Consider the following 27,188-nt stretch of genomic DNA (forward strand, 5'->3'; position numbering starts at 1 on the left):
GAACTTTTCAGGTTAGAAATGAGCACTTGAGGTTTAAAGCGAATACATGAAGTTAGAAATGAGCACTTGAGATTAAAACGAACTTTTGAAATTAGAAATAAGCCTAAATTGAGCATTTGAACTTAGAATAAACTTTTGGAAGTGAGCTAAGAATGAGTTTTTGAGGTTTGAAAAGCGATTTAAGGTTCGAAATGCACTATTAAGGTTAGAAAAGAGCCTTTAAGGTTAGAAAAAAGCTTTTGAGGTTCGAAATGAGCTCTTGAGGTTAGATATGAACTTTGGAGGGTATATTATGCTCTTGAGCTTAGAATGAACTTTTGAGCCTAGAATGAGCTTTTGGTGTCAAAAATGATTCTTTAAGTTAAAACAAGCTTTAGAGGTTTGAAATCATCTCTTGAGGTTAGATATGAGTTTTTCAGGTTAAATTGAGCTCTTGAGCTTAGGATGAACTATTGGGCTTAGAAAGAGCTTTTAGACTTAGAAAGAATGTTTGGTGTTAGAAATTAGGTTTTGAGGTTAGGAATGAGCCCAGAAAAAGTTTTGGAAGAAAACACGAACTTTTGAGGTTAGAAACGAATGAATAACCACGTGATATTTATAATTTGAAATTATTTTTATTATTTGCAAAAAAAAACATAAATAAAGCTCTTGTGTCCACCAAAGTAGTTTTTAAGTCCTTGTTTTCGCCAAAGGCAAAGTAAGACCATGCGTGTTGCCATCTTTTCTAAGTTTGTGCACATAAATAAGGCTTTCGTACTTTTATTTCAGTTTTCCTTTTTTGACCATAATTCTGTTGACTATAAACAAAATATTAGTAACTTTAGAAGCAATACGAAAATATATTAAAATAGTAAAAGAGTTAGGTGTCGATGAACATTGCGGTAAATATAGCGAAAAATTGTGTTTAAAGTAGAAAAATGTAAAAAATTGGAGCGCTGATGGTACAAAAACAACAAGAAATAAAATAACGAAAGTAAAATTTGTAACAGCCACACAAGCATTAGCAAGTAATGCGTTGACTTTGATAAATTAGAAGAACAACAAAAAATAAAAAAAAACATAATTTTACTTATGAATAGCGGAATTACGTAAGAAATTTGAAAAAAAAACTTTGAAGTACTAAGCAAATGAAATAGAATATTAATGTAATGTGTTAAGTCAACGGTAAAAACGAGCTGTAAGACGTTTGGAACGACTGAGATGGCGGCACAAACTAACTGTTTGCAAAAGGAAGGTGCTAAACGGACTTTGGCAGCATAAATTAGAATAGTTATAAAAAGCATAAGCGAAATCACTGAATTTGCTAGTTTATTAAAAGCCACTAATAGTTGACAGACACAGTTGCATAGTAAAAAAGATCGTAATAGTTGTGACAATAGTAAGGAAAATAAAGAAAATAACTGCAATAGCAACAAAACAACCTACAACATGAAGCTTTAAACAGAAAAAAATTAACTAAAACGAGAAAATATTGAAACTAAGAACAGTAAAAAATGCAACCACACAATAAACTTTTAAAAATTAAACTTCAAAACAAAAATTACAAAATAGTGAAACAACAAAACTAAACAATAAAAAATCAAAACTCAACAATAAAAAATGAGACTACAAAACTAAAAACAGTAAGCAATTAAACTACCAAATATTCAACAAACTCCATTGCAAAAAACTAAATATTTTAATTTTTTTTTTTTTTTTTTGCAATTTTCAAAAATTTATTTATGTTCAAAAATGCACAATTTACATACAAATTGTAATATTTATCATTATTTAGCCAAAACTAGCGCCGCACTCTCTTCAGCGTGCTTTATAAATATAAAACAGGTGACATCACATACTCAAAACTCTTTGCATCTTTACATACACACGCTGTTTATTCATTTAAACCCACTTATTTACTTAGTTACATAAGTTGTAAGTTGTTAAGTTCTTTAGTTTTAAGTTTATTTTTGATAATCTTTACTACATTGTCTTGTCTAAATATACGCTCAAACTACTTGAAGTTCTTATGCATATGCACACATACTGTACTATTTTTTTTCCTTTTTTAGTTGCTAAGCAATATTTTCCCTTTAAATTATCTATTATACATATATTATATAAGACACCACTTATGCTTTCGATTTAATTTAGTTTTAGTTTACAAAAGCGCAGACAGACGATATATAAACAATAAAAAAAAAAGTAATAATATTGATAATAATAAGTTTAAACAACATGAAAAAATAAATAAGATTTTTTCTAAAACATAATGCAAATTGCTGAACAAAGTTGGTTTTATTTCATTTTTTTTTGCATTGCAAAGTTTTACTTTTTATGTTTGTATATTTTTATATGTAATATAAGCGTTTACTTTTTCACCACACAGAAAATAACAGTAAATATTGAAATTTATTTATATATAATTTTTTATGAACATATTTGATTATAATTGCCCATATATTTCTAAAATTTATTTACTTTATATACACATATGTATTCCACATTTTATAAGGCTGTCCTGTGATTGCGCATACGCCACGTCTAACTTTAAATATTATTTATTTACCTATACATCGAACAATTACCCCCACGGTTATTGAGATATCGATCTGAAATTTTGCACACGCATTTTTCTCGCCAAGCAGCTGCTCATTTGTCGAAACTGCCGATAGCGGGCCACTATAACATATAGCTGCCATACAAACTGACTGCTGAAAATGTGGTACTTGTATGCAAACCTTTTTTATTTGATGATATATCTGCACGCTGTCAGCATAGATTATGTTTCTAGAGAATGCAAGAACCTGCGAACAACTTTTTTTTCAGATCGAACTACTATAACGTATAACTACCATACAAACTGAACGCTCAAAATCAAGTTCTTATATGGGAAACTTTTTATTTTACAATATATCTTCACGAAATTTGACAGAGATCATTTTTCAGGGCAGTGTTACAATCTCTAAAGAAATTTTTCAGATCGAATCACTATAACATATAGCTGTCATACAAACTGAATGCTCAAAAACTAGTTCTTGCATGGAAAACTTGTTTATTTGACAAGATATCTGCACGAAATTTGGCAAAACTCATTTTCTATGTCAAAGCTACAAGTTCCGATCAATATTTTTCAGATCAGTTTCCTATAACATATAGCTGCCATGCAAACTGAACGTTGAAAATCAAGATAAAGATATTTTTATAACATTTTTTGCTATAAAAAATACACTTGTGAAGGGTATATAAATATATAGCTCTTATGCAGTCGAAGATAACAGCTTTTTCTTGTATTTTTTTATTATAATATTCGTTCCTTTAGCCACGTGTCTTGTGTATATTTGAAAATTTTCTTCTTTACCGTTTTCAAGGCTCTTACGCCATGTTCATATATAGTTTTTATTATTATCAACCCACTGACCTCACCAAACGCTTCGTTATTGAGTCTATTTTTGAAATTTACTCAAACGCTGGTATACTGTATACCTTTCAATGTATAATTTGTCTTAGCTTTGTGCACTATTTCCTTTAGTAAACTTGCGTGCTACGCGTTTAATTACAGTTATTGCCCATAAATTTTTTATTGTGGCATTACATACTTGCTTGTATATGCATATCTTTGTACATATAGTGTTTCTCAATATTTGTCAATACCAATGATGCTTAGGTTTTTATGATTATTTCATTTGTACAAAGGAAAAATGCCGCTCAGTAACCGACTAGCGAGTGTTATTATGTATAGTGTTATGTACATACATATGTATGTCCATACAGCGTATAATTTAATTTTCTATATATATTCTAGACATATACTTGTATATATTCTGAGTAACTACTAATTGATTACTATATTTGTATATCTTACTTGATTTCCTTATGTGAAGCTACACACAAGCTATACATCTGCAAATAATTGCTATGGTATTTAACAATGCCTATTAAGAAAAAAACTTAATTACGCATTCTATTTTTGTTATAGTAAAATAGTAAAGTATAATATAGTAAAAGTACTTCTGTCAGCCACTTCATTCAAAGTCAAGTGAATTTTCAAAATCGCCATATTAATTCGATTAAAATTTAAAACCAATTTCCAAGCAAGTCAAGTAAGGACATTCTCTTTAATATTTAATGTGGATTCATATACTTAGTTACAAGAGTAAAAGCTATGCCATATTACACACACATCTGCGTATCAACGTTGATTGCTTTATTGCCTACATGCGCCTAAATGTAGGCAACAGCAAGTTAACCTCGACTCGCTATATAGTCTTATAGACGAGCTCTTCTACGTATGGCATACATTTGTATATCAATTGTGCGCTCCTTTGCTACTTCAAAGGCACTAGTGGCACTAGATTGGCCTGTGCGCATTTTTGTAGCATTTTCGTGCGGAATTTTTCCACAGAAAGTAGCCATATCTTGTAGTTCACCAAGAACTGTTGCAAAGAGTTCGCAAACAAATGTTCACATGTACACAAATATGTATGTATAATATCATGTGTGTACCGAAAAACAAAAAAATATTTTTTTTTCTAATATTGTTGAGCAATTACATTGCTATGCCTTGCTCTTCACTTTCACTTTCTGACATATGTATGTATCTACATAGTATCTGCTTGCTATATATCCTTCACACCCAAAATATTGATTTTGTGTTAAGCGTTTTTCGTAAAAAAGTCAGTGCCTACCACTAATCCTTCACATGTACACACGCGTACATATAATATATACATGTGTATTCCACATTTTATTGGGCTGCCTTGTGATTGCTCATACGCCATGTCCCACTGCTTAATAACTTGACGTGTAACAGCCTAGCTTGTCATTTACTCCAACAAACTACCGCGCTGACATACTTTGTTTTACTATATGTGTATTATATATACATACATATCTATATATCTGTATATACATATAATTTGGATTTTTTCGACTGTCTCACGCTGTGATTTTGTTTCCTGCTTCGCTTCCGCTGCTATATTTACTACACTAGAGACAATGTGGCTCACTCACTTGCGTGTATGCATACATTTATGCTTACAAACATATTTCTACGGCTTCGTTATACTTATATATGTGTGTGTAACACCGCCTACTTGTCTACCTTCTCGTCTGCCATGAAGTCTCTTGGCTTGTTTGCCTGTCTGGCTTTCCGAGCTTCAACTGTCAGTCTACCCCACAGCTTGCGTAGCCTAATCCGCTCGGCAAGCACGCACACACTCATATACATACATAAAAGTTCACACGAATGCCTTTAAGTGTGTGCGTGTGTGGGAGGTGTTTGTATGGTTTTCGAATTTGAATAGGCTTTACTGGCCTCGAGCCGCACACTCATCCTTGACGCGCTTTGATGAGCCTTGTAATATTGTGAAATAGAAACAAATAAATGTGCGACAATCAATGTAGGCGTAGTTATGTGCGTGTGTTCGCGATGAGTAAGCATTGTTGTGCAACTTTAGTTATAGCTTATTTGCTTTCGCTTTTTATGCCTGCTGACTTTTAGTAACAATTTATGATCTTTTTTTGTATGTCTTTTTTGAAGAGTCTATCGACTTTTTTTGTGTTGAGCTTATGTTATTCAGCCTTTCATTTCTATGACACATTTTCGTTACGGAACTCATCAGTGAAATCAATAAATACACACACAGAATCGTGCAACATTCATACATACTTACGTGTGACAACAGGGTAACGAAGAATCAATACTACCTCAATAAGTGAAATAATCGAAACACATTTTCAGTTAAGGGCATATCTACCTCCAGCATTGCATTTACAATATTTATAAAACAACAACAACCAATATAGCTACAATACTTACGTAATTGTATGTGGAAAATAGTAAAAATTGTCATACGGATAAGTAATTAATTCATATAATATATATATACGCATACGTACATACATATGGTATATAGTAAATTATATATTATAACTGTAGTCGAATTACCTTAGTCATAAGCTGTAACTGTAATTTAAGAACAAGAAAATGAAGTGGCAATGGTTAGATCAATTTACATACCTACAAAGCTGTAGATTAGCTCAAGTCAAAGTATTATTAAATATTTTTCTAATAATTGAAATTATTTCGATTACAAAGTTTGCTTTAAGTTATTGTTGTTATAGCAGCACAACTAATATCACTCATTGGTTTGGAGCATGTTGCTATTATAGCAGTTCATGCTCAGTTAAATTTAATTTTTTGTTTATTTTCGGTTTGAATGTTCATATAGCCATAAAACCAAAAAGATAAATAAATAAAATAATCACATAACATTTTTATTTTGTGATTCGAATGGGAATATGTTTATTTTTTCTAATTAAATTTTAAAAATTAATGAAAAATATTTTTTTTTCGAAAAATTTCAAAAATTATTCAAATAATACAAGAATTTAAAAAATTTTTTTTTTTGAATAACTAAATTTTTTTCAAATGTTTTTTCGAAAAATTTAAAAAAAAATTTTTTCGAAAAATTTAAAAAATTATTCAAATAAATCAAGCATCTTTTTTTTTAAATTTTTTTTGAAATAATTCAATTTTTTTCAAATGTTTTTTCGAAAAATTTAAAAAATTGTTCAAATAATTTAAGAAATTTTTTTAAATTTATTTTTTTCAAATAATTTATTTTTTTTACCCTTTTTTTCAATTTAAAGATTTAATAATTGCTTTGGCAATCTACATATTAATACACAGTATTAGATCTAAAACGACTTTACGAGTATTAAATCAAGCAGTTCATGGTATTTGAAAAGCAATCCTAGTCCTAATTGTAGATGAACTAGAATATTATAGAGCGAAATGCACTTGCATAAGTGTGTGTGTGTACGTATATTAAAGCTTGTATTTGTGTAAAGTTTTGGTAAAATTGTAGTTAAGTGTTAAAAAAAAGACTGCGCGCAATAAAACGCAAAAAACAAAAGTAAAAAAAAAATTAAATAGCGAACTTAAAAGATGCAAAAAGTAATAAAAACGAATTAATGAAAGCGGAGCATAATGATGTACCAGCTATGATAGGGTGTTCTTAATTTTTTTTTCTGATTTGTGTTAGATAATAAAAATTGAAAATAGATCAATTTAAACTAAAAAAATTCAAGTGAATAATTTTTTTGATTTTTTTTATTAAAAATTTTTTTATTAAATTTTTTTATATTTTTTTTAATTTCTCTATAATTATTTTTTTATTAAAAATTTTCTAATTTTTTTTCGTTAAAAAATGTTAAACTAATTGTTTTCCTTAAAAATATTATTGTTTTTTCATTAAAAAACTTTATTTCTTTGTTTCATTGGGATGTTCCTAATTAATTTGTTTTTCTGATTTGAATTATATAATTAAAAATTCATATAGATTATAATATAAAATAGATTAATTAAAATTAAAAAACTTTCAAGTAATTAATTTTTTGAATTTTTTTTCATTCAAAATTTTTATTGAAAATTTGTTTTTTTTTCATTAAAAATTTTTATTGAAAATTTCGAGTAATTTACTTTTGAAATTTTATTTCATTAAAAAATGTTATAAAGTTTTTTTTTTATTTTTTTGGTTAAAAATTTTATAATCACTAGTTTGTGTAATTTTTTTTTCCTTAAAAAATATTATATTTTTATTGCATTCAAAAATTTTATAAATAAAAATTCAAGCAACTAATTTTTTTAGACTTTTTTTTCAGAAAAAAATTAACATTTTTTTATAAATTATTAATTAATTAAAATTAAAAAATAATTTTTTTTTTTATAAATTATTTTTAATTACGTTTTATAAATTATTCTTAATTTATAAAAAAATGTATATATTTTTATAAAAAAATTTATAATTGTTTTCGTTAATAAATACATATTTTTTTAATTTCAAGTAATTAATTTTTTTTTTATATATTTTTATAAAAATTTAAAATTTTATATTTTTCATAATTTTTTTTTACCTTTTTATAAATTTGTATAATTTTTTTCATTAAAATATTTTATAATAATTTTTTTCTTTAAAATCTTTTATAATTTTTATTGCTAAAAAATATTATTTTTCTTTATTAAAAGTTTTTGTAAAAAATTTCAAGTAGTTTATTTTTGGGAGCTTTAGTTATTAAAAAATTTTATATATTTTTTATAACATTTTATATTTTTTGATACAAAATTTGTGTAATTTTATTTTTATTAAAAAACTTTATAATATATTTTTTTCTTTAAAATTTTTTATAATTTTTCCCTTAATAATATTAATTTTTTCCTTAAAAATTTTTATGAAAAATTCAAAGCAATTAATTTTTTTCTCATAAAAATTTTATTTTATAATTTTTTTTCTTCAAAAAGTTCTACATATATTTTTTAAATATTAATTTTTATCTGTTTTACATCAATAATATTGAAACTTAATTATATTAGAAACGAGTAGATACATCCCTTGATTTATTTAATTGTTATCACTGATATACATCGTAAAGTCAGTAATAAGATATTCAGAGAAAAATCCTAACCTCACTTTCATATATATTAATTACACGTATAATTATCCGTGTATTAAGGCAACCAAACACCACTGAATCTAGACTATAAAATATATATAAAAAATTAATACAATTATACGAAACCATAATCCATACTTTGTAGGAATTTGATTAGTGAGAAAGCAAGATTGGCAATGAGAGACTCATACGGAACGACTACCATATTAAGAAATACTAATCAGTAGTTAGAAAGAAAATCAGTCGTTGACTGTGTGGCATGTTGCTAAAATCGTTGGTGCAAACGTCCTAAACGAAGAGCAAGTAGTAAAATAAAATTACTAAATAAAATAGTGGTGCAAAATAAAAGAATGAATTAGCAGCTAAGTAATCGTAGCATAAATTTAGGCGCATTATCTGTATACATGAACACTAGGAACATTAGAATAAAATACTTATATAAAAACTACAATAACAATAGAATTCTTAACGTGTAGTCAATATTTAGCATAACAGTAAATTATCGATGTGGCTTTAAAATAGAATAATAATATTCCTAAATGTCAAATTTACATATAAGACGAAAATCCAGCAGAAAACTAGCATAATGTAAAAGCAAAAAAATATGTATATATATAAATATATATTTACCGTATATAAGCAAATATGACATTTCAAAATCAATTAGCGCATAATTAGCACATAAAAATAACTTTTATTGAAAAACGAAAACATGCAGAGCAGTGAGAAAGTATAAAATAAATTAATTGACTCAACCAATAAACTGAAGGTTGTTAGTTAAGTATATAGTGTGTAAATTTGTTTCTTTTACAAAAAATGAAAAAAGCAACAACAGTTCAATATACAATGACATACCTCATAAATGACTCATGCACATAACGGACGGGTGGGTTAACTCAAATGTACATACATACATACTGACCTCAACATATAGATAAATGCTTTGTAAAATAAGAATTCGTTTCGATTTGGCTGGCGCTGTAGTAGTATTGCTGCTAGCAGGCCTATGACCCAACTTGTCCAGTAAAAAATGTCTTGAGTATTTTCACCTACCTCCTATCATACGCACGCTCATACAAACATACATATGTACATGCATATAAATATATTTAGATTAATACATTAAATGAAAAAAAAAACTAGCTTCAATATTCTCGATGTCGAAATATTTATATAAAAAAATTTTAAAATTACAAAAAAAAAATAAATAATTATAAATTATTAAATATAATTAGACTTATGCGTGAATAAGCACTTTTAGTGAAATAGTAAAATCGGCTGCATCATTGACGTTGTCATCGATGTTGTGAAGGAATTTTTAGTAAAATAATTTTTTTTATTTTCTTTTTTTTATAGCGTAAAGTCTAGCCTAAAATGTAAAAATTAGCCAAACATAGTAGCAGATATACAACAACAACTTATAAAAATACGTGGTAACATTTATATAATAGACAGTATTTGCAAGCGGTTTTTTACAGTACACACATCTACAAGCATATCGTCACCTGAAATGCAAAACAACGTATCATCAAAAAAAATCGAAATGAAGTATTTTATTGCTTACGATTCATTACATCATATTATATATGTAATGTGGTGAAATTTAAACATCCGCGCTCAGCTATAACCAATATATAACCGATATATATCCATTTAATAACCTATATATAACCGATATATATCCATTTTATAACCAATACATAACCACTTTATAACGAAAACCCAAATTTTGTTTCAATTTAAGTGATTTGTATTATATCGTTTTTCCTTGGCCTGTAAATTTATGAAAAGTGATGTTACGTTATTTTGAATTTTAAGTGACGATATAAGCAAATGAAACTCAATGAAGTTGGCTGCTTTCGAAGCAAACTAGCCATGTATGTGTGAGTGTTGCACATTTTTAATATAGTCTTTTGCGAAAATGTAGAACAAAAGCAGCAAAAGTTGTTGTATTTTCGCATAAAACATATTTTTTTTTAGCAAAACTAAATAAATACCTTGTTTATATACATATATACATACATATTTGCGTCGAAATATGCAATAATTAATGGAAAACCATGCAAAAGCACATATCTACAATTCGTATTTTCGTAACGCCGACATGCAACCACTTATATATATAGTAAGAAAAGTATATACAATAATAAAATTATAATAAAAAATATAATATACCTCAAAAGATTTTTTACCTAACGCGCGAAGATACATATTACAACACAAATGATTATACTAACATATACGAAAAACAAATATTAGAAATTGTCACAGTGTGCGCAGAAATACAAAAACAAAACGCACATATGTACCGCAAAGTGTCTCAACAGCTGATTTGCTTATTTCATGAGGAGCAGAGCGTGTGCAGAAAATGATTTTATAGAGTTGCACTCATTTAACTCGCACTTGACACGTTAAAGGGTGCACGAATTTTGATAAATGATGACAATACGCAAGAAATTAGGGCTGCGGGCGAGAGAGAGCGGGCGCACGAAAACAATAACAAAGTGCGGGGCGGTATGGTAGGAGCCTGCTTTGCCAAGCACAGCAGCTGTCGACACTTGAACTCGCCGAATTTGATGCCACCAATACAAATGTGGCGCGGTGAGCGGCGGGTAGCAATGATTTTTAGTGGCGAGTAACTTCAAGCAAAGAAATGATTAATGAACACTTTGAAAAACGAGAAGATGCCGCACATTTCCTGGCACACACACACAAAAATCGTTATTTTGTTGTGCTGTTCAAGAATTTTAGGTTTCCAAATTCGGGTTGGTGTACATGTGGCATCTAGCAAGCAAGTGCTGACAGCAGCGTATGCTGTCGCAGCATTAGTGTGAGTGTGCATGTTGTGATAAAGCATATCATTTCTCTAGCCAATGTCGTCAATTATATTATTATACGCCTTTTGGCTACGCCTTCCTCGTGCTACCATCGCACTGCCGTTCTTTTTTGCCTTATTTTTTAAGCGTCTTGCAGGTGGCGACTGTTGGTTGTAAGGTCTTTATTGCTACATGTCCAGCCTCTGCCGCCTTACATTGTGTTTGCTTTAAGTATAGTGGCTGTGTATGTTGCATGCAACAAGTTTGACAAAATGTCTTCATTAACTTCGAGCGTTAGTACAACGAACAGCATGAGTACGCAGAATTTCTTGTTATGTACAGTGGAGCCACCCTACTTAGAACTGGAATGAGAATGGTTTATAATTTGATAAAAAATGTGTTGCAAAATTTTAAGAAATTATTCTTAATTGACTTGTTTCTTTTTTATTAATTTTTAAAATATTTTATTGTTTTCTTGTCAATATTTGGCTTGGGGAAGGCAACAAAAATGTGACAAAATTTAATGCTTAAGGGTATTTGAATACCCTATTAAATAACTTTGGGAAAATGTGTATTGGATTATATAAGTTTTTATAACCATTATACCAGTTTATGTATATACCAGTTTATATAATTTATACCAGTTTATATAATTTATGCCACTTTTCTCTTCTTCAATGTCTAATTTTAGGTAAATCGATTTTTCCTTTTATACCAGTTTGTAGGATTTATACCAGTTTGTTCGATTCACCAATCTACAGTTTCTGCCGAATCTATTATTTTTCGATTCTTCAATCTACGATTTTAGACGAATCGATATTTTGTTTTATACCAGTTTATATGATTTATACCAGTTTGTTTGATTCACCAATCTACTGTTTCCGTCGATTCAATTCTTCAATCTACAATTTTAGGTGAATGGCTCCATTAATTTATACCAGTTTACATGTTTTATACCAGTTTGTTCGTTTCATCAAAAGTTTTTTCTAACGTACTTTTTTTTTAATTTTCCACTTGAACTCTCTGAAAAAAAATTATGATTGGGAATTGATTAAAGCCTGCTATGCTGAGTGCGTGACCCCCAGTAGGTTACGGCCTCATATTCTAACCATAGTAAAATCAGAAAAACAATACCATACTTCAAACTGCATTTCACAGCAAAAAAGCGTATACATATGTATATGTGCTCTCATTAAATACCCAAGCCAAGGTGAAACTCGGCTTAACTTCATTTTATAATAGTTAAATTTAAAGCAACAGAACTCTATTATTAATAGCGAGGTTGAGGACAATTAATGATATCACAAAATAACAAACGCAACACTCAGCGAAATTGAGGTTACACAACTTCCGCTTATGCTCCCGTGGTAACTTTGTGGGCGTGAAATTAAAAAGCACTAACTGGTAGCGGCAAATTTGTCAAGTTGTCAACGTCGTGAGCTGATTATAGTAATTTGTGTTGAAAATTGCTGGAAACTTTTAGCTTTTAGCTTTTGAAGTGCGACGTACAGACACGCGTTCATACGTACATATGTGTGTAGGTGTATGTATGTTTGTGCACACTGCTGACTTGGCGAAAATAACCAAAAATGTTTTTGTTGTATGAAAATAGGCATAGTTACAAATTTACAGAGTGAACAAGGACATAGTCTACCTCATGAACAATAGCGTACTTTAAAGCATTTTTTACCTCAAAACCGTCATCATCTGTTATATAAGTACATAAATACATACATATGTGTGTATCAATTTTAAACAGTCAAAAAAGGTTTTCGAATCAGGTGAAATTCACAGTATATTTAAATCTATGTAATATATAAATGAATACGAGAAAAAAATATAGCTAAATACCTATTATTATTCCTCTTACTATTTATCGACTATTTGTATTTGTATGTTGTTGTATTAGCAATGCTTTCATCAAATACATACTAACTTACATACATACTTGAATGCAATATTATTATACACAATATAATATATATGTATGGTATGAAGAACTCATAATACACACACTAACGGTATTTTACTATAAGTATACTTATAAAAAGTAATAAGTAATCATAATGAAATAAAATAAAATGATAGAAAATATTAGAATCGATTATCGATCGTTTGGAAAACGTAAGATTGTGTAATGAAGTATTGAAGTAAAAAGTATGCTGCAGATAACGAATAAAATGTGTTTTATTTCGAAATATACAATGGTCTTGAGTTATCATTGAGTAGCACGTTGATTATACTTAGTAGCTGTGGAGACGACATTGCAGCTTTTTCGTAAAAAATAAACATATTTTCTATTCACGGTCATCTTTGCGTCGATAAGTAATAGAAATATATGTATATTTTTCATAAAATATTATTTTCAATTTATTGGAAAAATGTAGCGCTTTCGTGAAAATATCTTGTGAAATAAAAAAGTTTACCATATAAGATCTGGATTTTAATCGTTCAGTTTGCAGAACAGTTAACCTTATAGCGCTCAGTTCATCAACTGATTATTTATATACATAGTATTTGTAGTATGTATATACGAGTATACTACCCGTTGCTTCTTTCTCGGTGTTGCAAACTTCGCGACAAACTTAAAATAACCTGCTCAGGGTATTATAATAATAAACTCAATGCGCAAAAGCAATAGTCATATTGTCTAAAATTTGGAGTAAAGGAGTCAGACAACAATTTTGACGTTTTTTTTTTTTTATCTTTTTATGTATTTTTTCCAACTTAAAATACCTTGTTGAAGCTATAATAATAATAAACGCAATAGTCATACATACATACTGTCTAAAATTTGGAGTAAATTCAATTTCTGCAATTTTTATTGCTTCCTAATTGAGAGCCTGGCAACAATTTTGACTCCTTTTATGTTTTTTTTTTCTTGTGCCATTTACATAGCTGTTTGAGTAGTAATACTTCTGCTGTCCGATTTTTTAATGTTGCTCATACGCCATGTCGACACATATGTATGGTAGGTTGCTTTGGGGTTTAGCTGAGAAACAAGACATGGTAATATTTTAATTTTTTTTACAAAATTTGAGAATTGCAAATAAATATAAATTTCTTTCTATATATGCCAATTGTTTTTGTCATCACTACTTAACAAGCGGCAACACTTCTGAAGTGTTGAGGAAAAATATTCACCATAGAGAATGATCATTGAGTGTATTGAAACTTTGCTGGATTTTCGTTGTAATTACAGGAAGAACGAAATGCTGCGCTTAAAATGTTTTTTTTTCAAATATATATTTTATATGCATATTTTTTTATTTACAAAGATTTAACAATTTTTTTTATTTATTTTTTATTAATAATACACCTTATTAGTCTTCGATAATTGGTCTTAAAAAATGTTATATATTTTTTTCATTAAAAAGTTTCATAATTTTTGTTTATAAAATATTTTAAAACTTTTTTTAATAAAAATTTTTATACGAGGGCTGCTATATATGTATATTTCTGGCCTAATAATGAAAATAGGAATATTTATCAACGAAAATGGTTTTATTGTTTTTCAAAATATTCTCCATCAAGATTTATACACTTTTGCATGCGCTCAAACCAATTTTCGAAGCACTTTTTCCACTCCGATTGAGACACCTCCAAAACATGGTTTTTGAATTCTTCAACAGCATCTTCTGGCGACGAAAATCGTTGACCACGCATTATTTTCTTGATGTGTGGGAATAAAAAGAAGTCATTGGGTGCCAAGTCAGGGCTGTACGGCGGATGACCCATCAATTCGACGTTTTGGCCGGTCAAAAAGGCGCTGGTTTGAGCCGATGTGTGAGAGCTCGCATTGTCATGGTGCACAATGATTCGTCTTCTCTTGTTCGTTTTTCGAATTTCTCCGAAGACTTCAGGCAAGCAAATGGTGGTGTACCACTCAGAATTGACCGTGCTACGTTGCTCAAGCGGAACAGTCGCCACATGACCAGTTTTGCCGAAGAAACAGGCGACCATTTGCTTCGAAGTGCTTCTTCCACGAACAACTTTCGTTGGATTTGGCTCGTCTTGGAAGACCCACACGGTCGATTGCTGTCTTGTTTCGGGCTCATACGCATAGATCCATGATTCGTCACCTGTGACGATCTTATAAACGTCTTTTGATGCACCGCGATCGTGTTTTTTCAACATTTCCTTACACCAATCCACACGAGCCTTTTTTTGAGCGATTATCAAATTTTTACGCCAGGTGTTCATGCAATATCGAATGTATGCTGGTGGGAGAAATGCATAGGCATGCCTCTATCTGAAGGTATGTTACATGACGGTCTTGCATTATCAGTTCACATACGGCATCGATGTTTTCTGGCACAACGGCTGTTTTTGGACGACCTTCACGGAATTCGTCTTTGAGCGAGCGTCGGCCACGATTGAATTCGTTGTACCAGTTTTTCACAGTGCTATAGGATGGTGCTTCATAGCCATACAAAGATTTTAGTTCATCGATGCACTCTTGTCGTGATAATCCACGTCGAAATTTGTGAAAAATGATCGCACGAAAATGTTCACGAGTTAATTCCATTTTTTGGCCGAGATGAATTTTTTAATTCCCTGTAAATAAAACAATTCACGATTAAATGACAAAACGTTCTGAGTGATTACGCCTGGCAACACTTAGTGTTGCGTACGCCAGAGATATATGTATATAGCAGCTTACGTAATAATATTGTATTTTATTTTTAATTTTTTTTTTTAATATTATTGTTTATTTATATTTATCCTATTTGTCTTTGCAAATTTTATATATTTGTTTATTAAAAAGTTTCATAATTTTTTTTTATAATTATTATATATATTATTATATTATAGAATTCACAGCTTTTTTTTACAACTTTCATTTTCATACCTTTTTGATGTTTTTAACGATCCCTAATTAATTTGCCTTCGTTTACCGATTTATTAGTCCTTTTCTTTATCTTTCCTTTCCACATTAGTTTCTTCAAAAAATTTAACGAAATTAATTTAGTTTTGAACCATTTTGAAACGTATCATCAAAAAATCGAAATTGAGTTTTTTATTGCTTACGATTCACTACATTATGTTACATATACTATGTATGTAGCATAAAATGTTCAGCTTCCGCTGTCAGATATAACCAATATATGTATAACCATTTTATAACCAAAACTCTAAATTTGTTTCAATATGAGTTTTTTCTATTACATCATATTTCCTTCGCCTGTCAACTTATGAAAAGTGATACTATGTTTTTTTGCAATTTAGATGACGATAGTTTTCCTACAGGCTACTTTTATGGAAATCGGATTTCGCTTGAAATAAGAGGCTGCCATTTCCATGGTAATAGTTCTGTGAATTAAATAGACCCGCGTCATGTAATTTACATACAAACTAAAGCAATCAGAAATTCCGCAACTCGATATTACATCAAACCGTTATGTGAGTAATGAGGGTAGCGTTATTTGTCACATTTGTGTCAAGTTTCTTAATAAAGACTTTGATGAAAGTGCCAGCACTCAGTGCATAGAAGACATTTTAACAAGCTGCTGGTATGACAAATATAAACCCGCGTACATTTTTTTTAACTATTTATCAGGCCTTTCCAATATGTTGGAAATAACACACATAAGTTACATATATAGCATATACATATGTATGTCTGTATGTAAGCGCATATGTAAGTAATTTCCACGACAGCTCAGCTTCATCGCAAAGATTTTGGTTTCTGCGGAATTCTTACGCCTTCTGGATTTGTCATTGCGTCGTCACGTACATATGTACATTTAACTTTTCTTTATTTTCCTTTAGCCGTATTTCGCTTGCATTCAAATTTGTTTGCGACGCGTGCTTTGCAAGTGTTTCAATTATGTTCGCGTAAGAGGAAAAGTTTTGCGCAGCACGTGCCACATTTATAAAAGTATTATCAAACAAGTTCTGACACATGCATTTACAATACAGCATTACAATACATACATACAGCTTTGTACTGTCTTTGAGCAGTCCTTCACATTTAGTGTCCTTGCGCAATTCAATGCTTGGTTTTGTGAGTGATAAAGCTGCAAATGGTTCCTAGTAGATGATTGACAGATAAATGCATTTTTTAAATATGAAATTTTCTTTTAAAATTTTAAAGAGTTTAGTTAAATAGTTGATAGATCTTAAGGGTAGGTCACCTACTATGAAGTCTACAATGTAACTATGGTAAGTTCCCTTTTGCCTAGATGTGGAAGTTTATGTCCTGAGTTATTAGTGTTCCAAAATCTGAGGTGTTCCTTCAGGGTTGATTGCTTCACGCAACCCGTAAAGGCGCTAAATGATCTAGGGCAGCTTAGTGGAACTGCGTTCCTGGCTGTCACTGAACAAACCAACTCATCTGTCTTTTCTTTTCCTTCTATTCTTATATGACTGGGTATCCAGATGATTTTTAATGAGTTACTCACAGAGAGACTAGTTATTGGCTCCTTTCGTTCATCGGATCGTCTGGATCGCGGCGGCTTATCGGAAACTGATGATGGTATAATTGTTGTTGTTGTTTCATCATTCCTGTGAGGTAAACACTGAGTTTTTAGCTTCAGCTTCTGACTGCAAGAATATAGGTTTCGCCTGTATGTCGCACCGTCTCAACAGATGCATTGCAATGGTGTTGTTAGGATTTGATTGTCATACAGCGAGCTTTTGAATTCAGGTTATGAAGGAGTTTGAGTGCAGAATGGCTGGATTTCTCATGACGATGTGGGGAGGAGGGATATTTAGGGATCAGGAGGCTTCTAGATGATAGGGAAAGTCATAACGCTACGGTGATTTACGAATACATTCGGCATGTTAGGGTTGTAGAATAAAACCCAGACTTCAGATTCTGTCTGAGCTTAGGCTACCTACTTACTGGACTGGGCTTCCTACTCCATGGACCTCTGAATGCATTTATGCATAAGAGGAACTTATCGTAAAGGTCTCACACGCATTGAGGATACTCGGACATCAGGAACCTTGAGGGAATGCTGGACATATGGACGCTTCGATTTAAGCACTGTGATCTCCACTAGTTGGAATGCTGAACAGTTAGGGTCGTTTGAAAGGTTTGGGCGTAAGTTATTTAGGCGGCGAAGGCAACTGACTGAAACTTAAGGTTAGGTTCTTGTGTGATTTATGGGTACGTGGAATGAGAGTATGGGACACAACCCGCGGTCACTTTCATTTCCTACAATTTCACTTTATTATTTTTCTTCTTTTGCTGGAATAGAGAAAAATTTACCTCGTTTTATATAAAAAAATGACGTATAAAAGGACTTCATTACATCTTTCCTCACCATAGACAATGAAATGTTGAAAAGGTACAATTTTTGACGTGTCTGACATGTCCAGATAAATATGGAAATTATCAGTCACTCACACGAACATTTTCCTGCCAGCAAAATATACAGATAACGTGTGGTCAAGCGTTATTACGATGGGTCTAATCGGCCAAAATGTGACCTCACTTTGCGTGTGTTATTACAGCACACACAGCTCAACCAAAAATATTCCACAGAAATGCTTCAGCGGGAAAACGCGAATGAAATTATATTTTTTAGTACATATTATATGTATATGAACATAAAACCTCTCTCAACCACAATAAAATTGTAGATAAATGCTGATATGAAATTAATACGCGAACGCACAGCTTTTTTACTTGATAATATCCCTACCTTTGTAACGGTCAATAACCGGCAAACCAAATATGATGTTTATTTGCTTTATGACAAACTCGCATGTGTCTCCGCAAATGTCTACACAAATATATTCATTTCTATATATGAATATGTATGTGTTTACGCATTGTTTGTATCATATTGTACGCTTTCTAATGTCAGGAAGTTAAATATTTCATACGCATACAAATGAGCTCATTTATTACGGCTTGTTTGTGTAAAAGCAGCCTGTCAACTGGCGAGCCTCGCTACCCTCCATCGCTTCACAAATGCTTTTGGCTTACATAACGGTAATAGGCTACACAATTATTATAAAGACAACAGGAATGTTATATTATAAGCATTCGAGGACTTATTGCCCCTGTAAGTTAAAGCGCCTTAAAGTAAACTACTACAAGTGCGTGCGTTGGCTGCTTAAATCACAAGCAAAAAACTGTTTCCCACATATTTTAATTGATAGAAAGATAGAAACAATGAATGACAAAATCAAATGTATACACCAAAGAATATTACTTAATTAAAAGCACTTTGCGTGAGGAAGAAGGCACATTTTATTGAGTCAGTCGAAAGTTTTGTAAAATCATGCCGAGTGGCGCCACTCGCGTGCAATTTGGTATGAGAGCATTTTTGTATTGCTTGCTTGCCTGCATGTGTATTAATGACCTGCAATAACACGGCGCAAAAGTGCCGTTTTCACTTTCATTTTCCGTGCTGCTATGGCAGGGCGTCAAAACAACATGCAAACATATGCATTTATATGTGTGTGTCTGTATGTGGGCGATAGGGTCAAAGACCGTTGTGCTTTGAGGTTGTTGTTGCATGTGTCGCTGGTGCTAGTAAAAGCTCTAGCGTGAAGCTTTTTGCTGGAAACAGTTGCCTAACACGTCAAAAACAAAAGTTGAATACATAAAAAGCTCAAAACAGAAATGTATATATAATATATCTGTGTGTATATTATATATTTTTTCTATCTCTTTTGTATAGTACATATAATATGTACATATCGCAAAAAGTCAATAAAAATAATTTAAACGAAGTGGGCTATAAAGATTTTCTCGTTATACCTTCTAAAATGCTACATACATATATGCATGTATATATGGTTTGTGTGTATTTGTGTGCGCAATTATTTTTATTTTTCAGTTTTTTATGAGTTTTCTGTTTTTCCTCAACTGTAAACATATTTTATTATGATTGAGCACATTCAGCTATAATTAGATTCTATTCGCTATCAAAATCTGCTTCTTCTTATATAAGACCAGCCTTCTTATTTATTTATAAAATTCATTCAATCAATATGTGTATGTATATTTTTGCATGTATTTGTGCGCACATACATAGCTCTAGATATATACAAATGTACATAAGTATGTACGAATAATCTTGATTTCGAATTACAGCTGCCTTTGTATGAAAATATAATCAGACATTTGCGATTTTTATGAATTGCATAGACATATTTACGTATTTTATTAGGGTGTCCGTTATTTCCGCAGTTATTTTTTTATTTTTCGCCCACTAAAGTTTCAGTTTTTGTCTGAAATTATTATTTTTTATTAAACTTATTAATTCATTTTACTTTTCCTGTGCTTTTGACATGCGAATCTTGGATAATTTTCCTTAAAGCACAATTTTGATAAGCTGATAATCTAATACACAAGTTTCCGCTTTACAAAAAAGGTCTGAATGGTTTTTTCATAAAGCTTTCTTTTAAATGTTATACACAGTTAAATTTATACACCAAATGCCTGAGCAGTCATACAGCTGGTTCATAAATACATACTGTGTTGCTCATACCACATGGTGTACTATTTGAATACAGTACCTTTGAAGTTTAACTTTAACTACGTAAGACTTTTAAAGATGTGTTTATAAGAAAAAACTAATTTTTTTTTTTGTGCTAAATATTTTATTCGAAAGTTCTGTTTTCAAATTTGTGGGCTCATTTGCTTTGGACATAAAAATTTATTGCAGATAATAAAAAAAATTTTTATTAAATACATGCGAAAAGAAAAAAGATTTAGACTTGGTTTAAATTAAAACTATAACCTAAAGAGCGAAAAGAAAACCAACTTTGAAGTAGCAGACACTTTAATATATACAAATCTACATATGTGAGTTATGATTTTGCAGTTATGTGCCCTTTGTCTGCATCTAGAATTATTTCAAGTCGTTGCTTAGCGCTGCTACTCGATGATAAGCTTTGAACCTTGATTAGATAATATAATATTTCAGTGGTTTCTAAGTGATTATTTATGACGGAGTGCATAAAAAAGTTTCTCCGCAAGCGAAAATTTAATTTTTTCATATTTTTTTGAAATATGTTAATTTACAGATTTTGTGCGGAAAAGCAATTTTTTAAATTTTTGAAAAGGTCTCTGCTGTTTTAAATAAGAATTGCTTCATCATAAGTATATACTGTCACCTAAAATGCAAAATAACGTAACCACACTTTCGAAACACACACAGGGGAATGAAAAGCTGTATAAAAAAGAAGCTACTCATATTGAAGAAAAATTTTAATTTTGGTTATAACTTGGTTATATCTGATAACAGAACCTAAAAATTTTGGTTATATTTATAAAATGTTCAATTTTGAATATTTTTACTATTCGATGTTTTGCATTTAGGTGACGATATATGTTTTTTAATTATTACTCTGCTACTAAATGAATTTATGGAAATTAAATAAATTTATAAAAAATCTGAAACTCTGCAGAACAAAACTTAAAAAAATAATTCATCGACAATTTCAATAGATATTTAAAAGCAAAATTTTCTTCAGCTTTTCACGAAAGTAACCCACATGCATATTCGTTAGTATAACAGGTTAATTGAAAAGCTCCGGCCTACTATAGTAAAACACATTTTTTTTTTACAAAATTTGTTTTTTTTTATTTAATATAGTTCCTTTCAAGGGCGATTCACTGATTGAAGCGATCTTCCATTTCTGGATACCATTTTTGTAGTACAATTTTGTCCTTTGCTTCAAAATAGGCCTCAGTTTCGGCAATCACCTTTTCATTCGACGAAAATTTCTTGCCAGCGAGCATTCTTTTGAGAACTGGCACCAGGACTTGGATAATATGGTGGATGCGTAAGCAATTCGAAGCTCAATTCATGGATTTTTGCCATCGTTTTCATGAACTTGTGACACCATTCACAAGTCTTGGTGAATCAGCACGTTGTTGTTCTTCAAATGGAGCCGTTTTTCAGCGAGTTCGTCCTTTAAACAATCCCATAACGCTATGTAATAGTCGCTGTTGATGGTCCTTTTTTAAAGTAGTTAATACAAATTATTTTATTCGCATTCGCAGCAGACTTGTGATGTTTCAGTAGGTTTAAAGTAATCAACCTCCCTAGGAGCAAACTCAAGCTGCTTGCCTAATTATACAGCGGAACTTGCAAGCTCAATAAGCAGTTATATAACATGGACCTAGCTTCTTGTGCAAGTTGCCGATTCTGCGACATGGATCCTGAAATTCTAGAACACCTGCTAATTCACTACACAGCAGGATAAAGGCTTTGGATCCATGTTTCCAGGTAGGAATCATATCGTCTCACTAGCACTTAGCAGTATATTTATATTTATCTATATGCTGGGGCTAGATGGTCGTTGTGACTTAGGAGAGGGCACAATAGAGCTAAAGTCGCGATGTAATTCTCAAATTTATCTTATCGTATCTATGGATAGGTTATTTTAGGCTCAAAATATAAATATAAGTTGCAATAGGATGACCGCAACTTATATTTATATTTTGAGCCTAAAAATATCGTATGGATTTTTACCAACATTTATTCACAAATTTTAAATATATTTTTAATTTATTTTTTTTTAATTTAATAAGTCAGTTGGCAACTCCACAATGTTATATGATATTAATATATGTATTAATAAAATCATATTTAAAAATTATTTGCTTGGTGAAAAAGTAAAAGTTCTTCGACAAACTATGTTAAGAGAACTCAGCTGATAATCAGCTGAAAAGGTTAACAAAGAACAACAAAAAAATGTGTATACAAATTTAAAAAACGTGCAACAAAAATAAGCCGCAATTAAAAATATATTGTAAACTAATGTTAATATCAATAATTTGTTAAATTAAGAACTATGTACTTTGACAAAATCAGTTTATAAAAAATCAAAAGAAAAATTATGTACATATGTATACTAAAATTAAAACAAAAATTATAAATACACTTAGGTTAAGATTGTATTTTTAATAAATTTTGTTCATAAATTATTTTTATAAAAATTATTATAATATATGAAAACAAAAAGTATGCGCAAATCTATATCGAGTATTTTATACAAGCATGTAAAACCAAAATCGATCCATATACAAAATTTATTAAAAATAAACTATTTTTTTTTTTTTTAAATTATCTAACGTTAACTTATGCCCATTGCAATGGTAAATTAAAACGGTAAATTATTATGAAAAATTTAATCAAGTTGGTAATGTTATTAGTCAAACGCTATTTGGATCAGAGTAACATATTTCTAATTAAAGTCGAAAAAGAATTTGTTGTTCACCCAAAACCGCACAAGTCCAGAACTTAAAATATTAAAGCCTTACAGACGTTTTCAATACAACTCTACTCTACAAATATTTCTATTAATAATGGTACTAGATATTTTAACGTTACACAGAATAAAGAATAGTTTAAATTTTATTTCCTTAAGTTCCAAAAAAGTACTTTTAAACATTTGCGGTTTTGGAACACCAATTCTTCAACGACTTTAAAAACTATATTCCAAAAGTTTTAAAAATCAAATAACTAATTTATTTTTCTTATTTCTTCTCTTTCTTAATACCATATTCACACAAATACCCACCTATACCAAGCAGAGCGGCATGCTCATGGATGAAGACTCCTTGGATCAAGCACCATCGCCACCACTGTTGGCACAGTCGCCATCACTCATCAAGCCCTTGCATTGTCAGACATCGACAGCTGCCTTGCTGCGCAACTATCGTCACAATCCAATGATTGGCGGACCCGGTGTGTTGCCATCACCACCATTCGGGCCGGCTAGCAGTAGCGATAGTTCTATCGGCAGCAGCAGCTGCGAAGTAAGCCCACCTGGCCTTACATCGACCGACACTGAATCCAATTCGGACAGCGGCATAGATGACATTAGCATGATTGAAGCCACCTCACCGATTAAGCTACAATTGGAACAATCCAGCAGCCCACATTTCAAGGCGTCGACAAGCGGTTGCTCGGCCACCACCAAGGATATGCTTTTAATGAAATGCTTGAACAACAAAGCGGCCAAGCAACGTGCTTTGCTCGGTGAGGCACAAGCGAAACAACAACAGCAAACACCTGCTACAGGCAACGGTATTGCCAGTTTAGGCGAGAGTAAGTCCAATAAGCCTGCTGGCGGTCGTAAGGGTTCGCTGACATCTTACATCGATAATATGAATCCACTAATGGAACCGTTTATAATGGATTTATGTAATGATGATTACGCTGTGCCTACCGAGCCCTTGTTAGGACCAACTGAAATCGATCATGTGCTCAATAACTGGAGCCACGAGATGGCTTAGTCAGCGGTGCACATGAGCGCTACTAAAACTACGCGGAAAATACGAACCAAACATTTACACACGACAAAGACGAAATCGGCGAAGATACGATGACAAGGCAGACGAAATAGGGACGTTAAGTGGGGGTTAGGAAAGAGCTTTATAACAAATTCAATGCATTTACACACGTACATATGTGAGAGATGGAGGAATGCGAAAATTATTGTATAGGTTGTGGGGAGAAACAATTGGCGCGCGCAAAAAACGAATTTTAACGGCGTAACTGTAAATAAAGCTATCATTTCGGAAGTTTTCGTGGGGACTGTAGGCGAAATTTACAAATATCTTGTGGAAACTACAAGTGATGGCTGAAGCATTATTCAATTGTCGGCGGCGGTGACGGAGGGGACCGCTATTGCGAAATGAAATGAAACGGAAACAAAAACGAATGGCGTCGTTCGTCACGGACATTGTAAACAAGCAACGAAATTTGCTTTTTTTAATTTTGAAATTTCGATTTGTTGTACAGTTAAAGCTGAACAAGTCCACTTTTGGCCATAATTTGTTGTTGACGAATAGAAAGCTAGAGCTTTTGGCTTTGCATAAAAAGCTTAAAGAAGACGGAAGACGTGGAAGGAAGGAAAAGTTTGGGAACGAATATTTTTTACGAATATTTTATTTGCTTACGGGACAGTTACAAACACAAACATACACACAATGCAATTAATTTGGTTTCAGGTAGAGAGAAATAGAGAGAATAGAGAATACAGAAATACAATAGCACTTGCTGAAAACAACAAACAGGTTCACAGACCACTGAGTTGGAACAGAACAATTTTTAAAGCTTATGCCACGAAAAAATTTTGAATATTGAATATAGAAGCACTAGAAAAGCTTTTCGGTTGTAAAATATTTGGCTGGCATAAATGAAGCAATTTTTTGGTACAATTTAATTTTCGAAAACAGTAAAATAGAAGCATTAGAACATGTTTCGAGACAAATTGTAACTGAAGGAGGGCATATGAAACTAACACACAATTTTTTTATTCTTATTTTATTAAAGTTACTTCAAAAAGTAAGTTTTTTCTAACAGTACTTGTTACTGATTGCTCTAAAAAGTTTGAAAACATTTTTTTCTTGTTAGAAATTGCTTGGCTGCGCTTCATTTGTGCTGGCAGATAAGAATTAACCTAAAAAGTTGAGTGTTATTGCTGCACTTATCAAGTTCAAAATTTTATTTAAATTTTTGTTTTTGAATCTTTTCTTAATATACTAAATTTAACATATTGAAGCTAAACGAAGAGCCACATACATACTTACATATAACAACAACTTCAACATATTTAACGTAATCAAGAACCCACATAAAAATTATAAGAATTTGTGTAGAGTCAGCAGCAAAGCAAAATAATAATTAAAAAAAAAAACAGTAAGAAAAAAAACAACAAAAAAATAAAGAACAACAGTAAATATACATTTAAAAACTTTGTTAGTCTTAACTTTTTACTGCCCAAAACAGAAATAAACATTGCGGTTAGTTATGTAAGTGCAAATCTTTATATAGTACGTACAAACATGTATAATTTTGAAGAAAGTTAATACAAATTTAACAACAAAAAAAATTTTAAAATCAATTTAAAAAATGTCATAGTTTTTGTGTATAAAACTTTTTACTAAAAATTGTTATTAAAAAAAATAAGGTGAAAAGGAAACGCCTGACATGTGGAAAAAAAATTAAATTTTTTTAAATATTTAAAAATTATTGTTCGCAATAACCACTCAAAAAGTAGATGAAAGACTTTGCGAACATTAATTTTATTTTAATTTTTTTTTTTGATTTTCTAAATTTTATTTTTATTAATTTTTTTATTTCATAATTTTTAAAATTTTATTTTTATTAATTTTTTTATTTCAAAATATGTTTTCCTTATTTAGTTTTACTGCTTGTTTATTTTAATATTTTCATTACTTTTTTCAAAATTCTTTAAATTTTATTTTTTTATCATTTTTTCTATTTTGTTATTTTTAATTTTCTTTTATGTCATATTTCTTAGTTTTATGTTATATTGACATGTGGCAATGATCTATGATTTTTTCGCTATAAGCAATATTGTTTCTTCTAAATAAACACAAAAAGAAATAATGTTCAATAAAGCCTTAATAAACAGTTACAATATATTCTTTCTTTGTTTAGTTTACTTTTTTAATTTTTTTATTGTTCTAAATTAATATTCTTTTAATTTTTTTTATTTTTACACTTTTTTCATTTGTTATTTTTAATTGCATTTTATTATAATACATTATTTTTTTTTTATATATATTTTTTTATTTTATAATAGTCTTAATAAACAGAAACTATTTAGTTTCCTTGTTTGTTTTATTTTTTTATTTATTTTATAATTATTTTTATTTTTTATTAATTTGTAATTTTATTATTTTAATTTAATATTTTGTAAATTTTATATGTTTATACTTTTTTGTATTTCGTTACTTTATTATATATTATTTTTAATAATTTTTCTTTTATTTCACATTTTTTATATTTTTAGAATTTCGTTCCTTTCCTATTTTTACTATTATTTATTTATTTTTAGTTTTTTTATGTTTGATTTATTTTTATTTTATTTTTAATATCTAAATTTTTTATTTCCTTTTTTATTTATTTTATTGTTGCTATTCGCTTTTAATTTTTTTTTATTTTAAATTATTTATTTTTTTTTATTTTAAATTTTTTTTAATTTTAA

At 30.3% G+C, this 27,188-nt stretch overlaps 1 protein-coding gene across 3 annotated transcripts in view; it reads left to right on the forward strand.

Moving 5' to 3' along the window:
- LOC105231797 (protein similar) overlaps positions 1-26,110 on the forward strand; it is a 167,510-nt gene extending 141,400 nt beyond the window's left edge. For 2 of the 3 annotated variants that reach the window (XM_049450419.1, XM_049450418.1), the window contains exon 12: positions 23,761-26,110. In XM_049450419.1, the coding sequence (XP_049306376.1) occupies positions 23,761-24,465 (705 nt within the window). In that variant the 3' untranslated portion in view covers positions 24,466-26,110. Of the gene's footprint in view, positions 1-11; positions 2,155-23,760 lie in introns of those variants that run through there. The other variant, XR_007422018.1, reaches the window with a different exon arrangement.
- The last annotated feature ends 1,078 nt before the right edge of the window (positions 26,111-27,188 follow it).

The sequence above is a fragment of the Bactrocera dorsalis genome, chromosome 2 (genome assembly GCF_023373825.1).
Source record: "Bactrocera dorsalis isolate Fly_Bdor chromosome 2, ASM2337382v1, whole genome shotgun sequence".
Lineage (NCBI taxonomy): Eukaryota > Metazoa > Arthropoda > Insecta > Diptera > Tephritidae > Bactrocera > Bactrocera dorsalis.